Source organism: Mchenga conophoros, linkage group LG9 (genome assembly GCF_057382185.1).
Source record: "Mchenga conophoros isolate Kocher_MC1m ecotype Shallow Benthic linkage group LG9, M_conophoros_male_GT1.1, whole genome shotgun sequence".
Taxonomy (NCBI): Eukaryota; Metazoa; Chordata; class Actinopteri; order Cichliformes; family Cichlidae; genus Mchenga; species Mchenga conophoros.
This window is the reverse complement of record NC_140534.1, coordinates 2,187,407-2,194,491: the sequence shown is the minus strand read 5'-3', so window position 1 is coordinate 2,194,491 and position 7,085 is coordinate 2,187,407. Positions and strand designations below refer to the sequence as shown.

General features: G+C 42.2%; 1 protein-coding gene across 1 annotated transcript; it reads left to right on the top strand.

The window, feature by feature from the left end:
* Positions 1 to 4,133: 4,133 nt before the first annotated feature.
* LOC146566594 (histone-lysine N-methyltransferase set-1-like) lies at positions 4,134 to 6,405 on the top strand. Its single transcript, XM_085285885.1, has 4 exons — positions 4,134 to 4,669; positions 5,363 to 5,483; positions 5,567 to 5,729; positions 5,848 to 6,405. Exons 1-4 carry the CDS (start codon positions 4,631 to 4,633, stop codon positions 6,086 to 6,088), a joined length of 564 nt encoding a protein of 187 aa, XP_085142011.1. The 5' UTR covers positions 4,134 to 4,630; the 3' UTR covers positions 6,089 to 6,405.
* Positions 6,406 to 7,085: the final 680 nt, after the last annotated feature.

Below are 7,085 nucleotides of genomic sequence, written 5' to 3'. Positions count from 1 at the left end.
GCCTCCAGAGCGTGAGGGCGCTGGCTGGAGAGCCTCAGCTGAGTCTCTAGGGGGGTCAGGCCAGATCCTGGCCACCCTCAGCCTGGGCACTGGGACAGGCGCTGGAGGTGGCTGGACACCAGTCACCCCCACCCGAGAAACAGGAACGGGTGTGGAGGTAGACTGGGTCACCGCTGCTCTCGTCCTGGGAGCTGGCACCGGTGTGGGTGCTAGCCGGGCCCTAGCCACCCGAGGGGGTGCTGCAGGGGCAGGCTGAGCAGACGGAGGGGAAGGCAGGCCCTGTGCTGCCCTGTTAGCAGCAAAAGGGTGAGTAACAGGCGAGGAAATGGTGATTGCGTGGGAGAAATCACTAGGTTCAGTAGGGTTAAGGTCTCTAGCAGTGGCCTGTGATGGTAGAAAAACAGTTTCTTCGGAGGTAGGATGGTGAGTATTAGTGGGGTAGTCCAGGATGTAGTCACAGTAAACAGTCTTTGGCTTAGGTGGGTGGTGAACAGTCTCTGGATTAGGTGAAAGGAAAAAGTCCATTTTGCTCACCGACTGATGCTGCAGCTTCAAACAGGAAGAGCGATGGCAGCGTGAGCCTTGCTTCTCCCTAGTGGAAACAGCTGATCCGCCGAGTGAGAAAGCCTCGACTGAGCCGAGGTGGGAGGCGGCGTCGCTGCGGTCTGGCGAAGTAGAAGGGCCGGAAAGTAAAACGGCTGGCGGGCGAGCGAGGAGCGGAGCGGCGGGAAGGCGAGCGGCCGAAGCTCGGCCTGTGACGCCCACTCTCCACGGCGAATGCTCCAATGCAGGTGAGGCAGCGGGTGGAGGACCGTGGCGTCTCCGAGGCCCACCCAGAGCCAGGCGGGTCCCCTCAAAGATGCGCTCTCTTTCTCTGCGAAGAGGCGCTGTTTCCTCCTGAGCTCCTCCGCCCAGCGGGAGAGCGCTGCCTCCTGCCGCTCGAACAGGTCCGAGTCCGCTGAGTCCTAAGCGTGTCTTCGTAATGCGGGTCGCGTCATTTTGTCAGGGGTTGCTGAGTGGATGTGGAGAAAAGGACTCAAACGCAGGACTCACGGTGAAGATGCAGGGTGTTTATTGTGAGGGACGAATGACGAAAACAGGAGATGGCTGATTGACTGAATAACTGAATGAATGGCTGACTGATCTGAACATAGGGCATAGACAGCAGTGACAACATTAATGATGCGACGCCGACCAGGAGAGAACTGAGGAGTTAAATACACTGGCTGAACAATGACTGATAGGTGACAGGTGAGTGAGAAGCTGAACACAATTGAACTAACGATGCATGGAATAAGAACTAGAACATAATGCACACAGAGTAACGTAACACAAAACAGGAAGTGGAACGTACAGAGGATAAACAGTGAACATGAACTGAAAATACTGGGTCAACGACCCAGAAACCCTGACAGGGGTGTCCAAATTCATAGGCCGTCTCCTCCTGAGGCTGCATTTGTAGGCCGATTACGTCACAGCGACGCGACGAAGGCTGTCCAAATTCGTAGACTCCTCCAAATGCAGCCGACAAATGCGTAATTCTTTTCCTCAGATTTGAAGGATGGGTCGGGTGTATCCTTCGTGGCCCAACCTATCCCAGAATTTATAGCTCGGCCAATTCCAGTTTCCAACAATGGCAGCAGCTGCTTTCTTTTGTGACCCAGAAAGATTAATATTAAAACTAACCTTTAACATATTTTCAGGTAAGAATGTAGCTGTGTAAACTTCAAATATCTGCTCGGTTTATCAAGACATCACAATATTTGCAAAAGTGTTCATATGTTTTCGGAGGCGTCTGTTACCCACCAACTCGATAGCTGACCAGGAGGTCAAAGGTCACTAGAGCCGGTGAGAACAGCAAACTCCCAGCACATTGTTTTCAAACCCCCCCGCGGTCTTTCGCTACTCAGGTTAAGCATGATATATAAGTCACTTAGATAACTTAAAATGTTACTTATTGGCTTTTCAGTGTTTTATTTGTTCGTGAGTAAATCGGTTTGGCTGAGATTAAAGTTTTCAAACAGCTGAATAAACATCAAACAGAAAACTTATTAAACAGAAGTGTGAGATGGTCGAGAGTTTACTCCAGAGTCCTGTTATATTTTAGATAGCAAGGAGCAGATGGCAGAGTTTATTAAACTCCACCGAGAATGCTAGATCGTCCAATTTCACAGCCTCGCACTTCCGGCGTACTTCGGAGGACCCGGCTCACGTAGACCGCAAAGGCCGGGTCCTCAGGAGGATGCAACCTATGAATTTGGACACGGCTAATATAATCTGTTATAAGGCCTCTATTGGATAATTATTTATTTAGTACTAGAATATAATACCAACATGTCGTATGAAGATAGCATGTAGTATTTAAGTGACAAAGTATTATTGGGGTAGACATTTTTGAATAGTGTTGGAATAAAGTCAAAAAATTGTGAAAGGTTAAAATATTCCAAGCGCTCAAATTATTTCATTAATGTTTCAGTCACATTTTATCAACACAATGCTCAGGTTTATTGAATATGAATAAGTTGTGTGAATGTAACTCAGCTGTTTGAGTTACAGCCAAAGCAACTGTCTGGAAACAAAGTCTACTATTGAATTCGTTAAATCCAACATGTTCATTGTTTCAGTGTATTTTGCCTTAAGTGCAGTTTGCATGTTATAAAAATGGTTCTTTCATAGGAATATAATGAATGTTTTTTAAATACATTTTAAGGTCAGCACTTTGTTTGAACAAAGAAACATTGTTAAAGTCAACAGCACTGTTTCAACAGACATTTCAATGCTCGATAAAGCAGTTTTAAGTCTTCAGCTATTCATGTGGACAATAGCTGGTGAGCAACCAAATCTTTCAGAAAAATGCTCGACTTCATGTGGATTTAAGCAAGTTCAAATGCGTGTTAGTCATTGTTATTGCTGTCAAACATTCCACACAATTATTTGAATGCAACATTAAGCAGACAACGTAGGGGAAAAATCATCCAAACAACAATAACAGGACCTGGCCTGTTCACACGGGCTGTACTGTCACACTTCAGCAGTTCATATTTATTTAACTGCCAAATTAGACTGATTCATTCTCCTTTTTGGAGAGTGAGACGGGTCAGAAAAGAGAACCGTGGTGGGCTCATTATCTCTCCAGTTGCATGTTTACTCTTCTAAATACACCTAATTGGGAGACCAAAGTGTCAGCGACTACCTCTACCCATTGCTGAGAGGGTAGTCAACCACACATCTGCTTACTGGCTCACTAATTTGATCCAACTTAACTGTCTCTTCGTGTCTCCATGTTAGCTGTCAGTGCACTTGGGTGTGACTTGGAAAAAAGAGGACGCTTGGGTACATGCTGTGATTTTTTTTTCCTTTTTTTTTTCTTTTGTTAAACCAGAAATAAAAACAAATAAAAAAGCTTGAAAGAAAGATTTTGGCATTTATAGATAATATTTCATTCCTGGAAAGTGGAAAAAGATTTTGTCAGTTTTTGTGTTTAGTAAAGAAGAAAAATATCTCAATGAGAATACTTAAATATGTAGAATCTTTGCATACAGTCCTTATTTATTTAGAGACACTAAGGACCTATTAAATTCACAACAGCAATATACAGACCCTTTCCAAAAAAATTAGAATGCCATGGAAAGGTTTAATGTTCTGAATGGAATTGTGGAAATAAATAAACTTCTGTAGATTATAGATTCAGGGCCCACAACTTAAATGATTTCAAGTACTTGGTTTCTTATTTGTACAAAATTTGGGCTTCCAGCTCATGAAACCCACCAAAACAGGATTTCAAAAAATTAGAATACTGTGGAGGTGGCTCCATGGGATAGGTGGGCTAGGTTTCACAGTGAACTCACCCAAAACCTTGGCTGATTGTGACCTACACCTGTTTTCACATCTTGCCTCGTGTGATTATGTAGAGGATCATCAGGGAGTCCATTGTCTCTCTCTCCGGGGGATACTCCCACATGGCTTAAATCTGGGATTCTCCACCATTTGACCCTAGAACTGAAGAAGCCCTTTGGATGAGAGGTGAAATGTCTTCAAAGAAGTCCAGATGCTTTTCTTTCCAAGCTCTTTAGACCACTGTAAAATGAATGGTTACTTGGCGTGTGTGTGTGTGTGTGTGTGTGTGTGTGTGTGTGTGTGTGTGTGTGTGTGTGTGTGTGTGTGTGTGAGTGCGTCTATGTGGTATGGATTGACATTTGACCTGCGCTGTACCTGGGCTCCGGGGACATTTCGACTTTTTGCTGTGTATTCATGTGTCCCCCTAAAACATGACTTGTAAATGCATTTTTAAGTGTCTAAATAATAATTTTTTCTACTTCTTATGAGGTCATTATTTATCTTTTGACCTGTATTTGCTTAAACTGTAGTGTAAATTCATTTATTAAACTATAATTAAAAGATTTTCTGATTTTCTTAAAAGTCCACCTATACCCCTCACCTGATTTTTGTGTATTCCAGTGTATTGCACAGCGACGTTTCGAGTTAGAGTGGATGTGTGTAGGTACTGCAATTTAATACACATTTTCAATACACACGGCCGGAAGTCATTGTGATTGGTAGGCTATATATATAGGCGGTACCTACAGGAAACGGCGCCACAACTTTCGCGCGCGTGCCCTTTAACAAGTGTATGTCGACGGCAATACGAAGACGGATTAAAAACACAAAGGTAAGCCTTTTTTAATGTAAAATGCACCATGACTTTAATACTATATGAAATTATAGGTGCACAGGCCTATATTAAACTGGTTTAATTTATGCTTTATGGACTGTTAGTGAGTCTTTGAAGAAGTAAAACGGCCCCAGCGTTTGTCATTGAGTAAATAAAATAGGGCTGACGACTAACCGCGTCAACGCGATAAAGCGGGCTAACCCGTGTTAGGATTTACTCGGTGTTAAAGCATTATTGTGGCTTAAACGTGTTAATGCCGACATCGCGACTAACGCGATTAACAATTAAACCAGCGCAGTCTGAGTCAAAATCCCTGATGTCGCTGTTAGCTAATTTCGGGCAGTTTGTCCAATGTCTGTCATTCTGCTGACAGCCCTAAAATAAAAGCAAGGGTATAAGTGTATTTAGTCGTGTATTTATTTATATGCCTGAAGAAAAAACTTCTTACAGTTTTGATGCCTAAGCTTTCTCAGTACTTGTATCACTCTCTGCAGTCGCCATTACAGAAATGTCACATGTCGCCATTTTGAGTACTAGGCCTTTAACATTTTAAAAGAAGGCATAAATTAGCACTATGAATAAGTCAGCTGTGTTTATGCTGTAAACTACACTACTGCTAGTTCTGCTACTACTGATGATGATGACAATGATGACGATAATCGTAATACTTTATATGCTTTGGTAATACAGCCAATCGTACAGGAGAACATGCGAAGGAGACGCATTCCTCCACGGGAGGATGCAGTCTGTCATGTTTCTGCTGGAAGGGACAAACTGGGACTTGATATCCACTACATAAATGCCTTCAAAGGTAAGTTGGTCTTTAGTTTGGATTAGATTTGGAGTTTGTCACTTTGTCTTTTGTCACTCACTTGGTATGCCTCTGCAATTCAGGTCGGGGCATTTTCACGACTGTTCCATTCCAAAAAGGAGACTTTCTTTTGGAATACAGAGGTAAACTCATAACAAAAGAAGAATGTGAGCGGAGACACAGAGTTTATCATGACAGCCTGAAGGTGTTCATGTTTGAATTCAAGTTTGATGGAAAACTCTGGTGGTGCGTATTATATCAGTGTAGTTTGATTAAGATTAAATGACACATTGCTTTTGATTTATGAAAAAAAAAGCTTCCTAACTAACTAGTTAAGCTAATACTTTTTTGCCTAACCCCACAGTGTGGATGCATCTCAAGAAGATGGGTCATTAGGCAGACTTGTCAACGACAACCACATCAGTCCAAGTGCTAAGATGAAAATATTAAATATCAATGGAAAGCCCCATCTATGCTTATTTGCAAGCAGAGACATAAGTCCAGGCGAAGAAATAGACTATAATTATGGTGACTCGGATTGGCTCTGGAGATGCAAGGTATTTCTACAATTGTACTTTTTGGAACTGATAAATTGCATACCCTAAGCCATTTTTACATTTGTACCTACTCAAATTGGCTTAACGTGACTTAGGGCATCTAGTTTTTCACTGAAATTGAGTATCACCTACTGTGCCTGGGGTAACTATAGCAATGCAGCCGAGCATCCAGTGATATAAATGCCACAGCAAGCATGGACGTCAAGGTGACAAAATGCCTGCTGCTCAGTCTATACTTTAGTGTTCAATTCAGGGATCACGCTGTTAATTTTGGTCGCTATTTCAAACATTTCAGAGTTTCAAAAATGATGGCTTGGATTTTCACGAAGGAGGCGCACTCATAACTTATCGAGTGACACCATTGACCAGCCACCTGGTGGCATTCAGTCTATGTCAAATTTTCTGATCACTTTGGATCACTTGAAACCTTGGTGCAGTAGTTACTGAAAAACTACATGGTACTATAACCTACTGGAAAAACAGGGGTAGGTACTAATGGAAAACAGGCAATTGTGATGGCTGCCACATCAAAGCCCTCTAAAAGCACTAAAAAAATATCAGCAGGTATGCAGAAATAAAAAATGGCTTTCGGTTTCTAAATTTTAACAGTGATTGATGTTTAATGTGATTCTACACAGCAAAATCTCCAGTGTTAAATTAACACTGGAGAGTGTCTATAAGGGTCCACACCTCTGAGTGTTAAATACAACACTGTTGAGTGTTAAATTAACACTTTTGACAGTGTTATATGTTTAAAAGTAACCTAGTCAGTTTTGAAGATTAACAATGGCTAACACTGAGCAGTGCTGATTTTCTAACACTGGAAAATAACTCAAAATGTTAGAAATATTCCAGTGTTAGAAAATCAGCACTGCTCAGTGTTAGTCTTTGTTAATCTTCAAAACTGACTAGGTTACTTTTAAACATATAACACTGTCAAAAGTGTTAATTCAACACTCAACAGTGTTGTGTGGACCCATATAGACACTCTCTAGTGTTAATTTAACACTGGAGATTTTGCTGTGTAGCCTCTTTAGTTAGATTC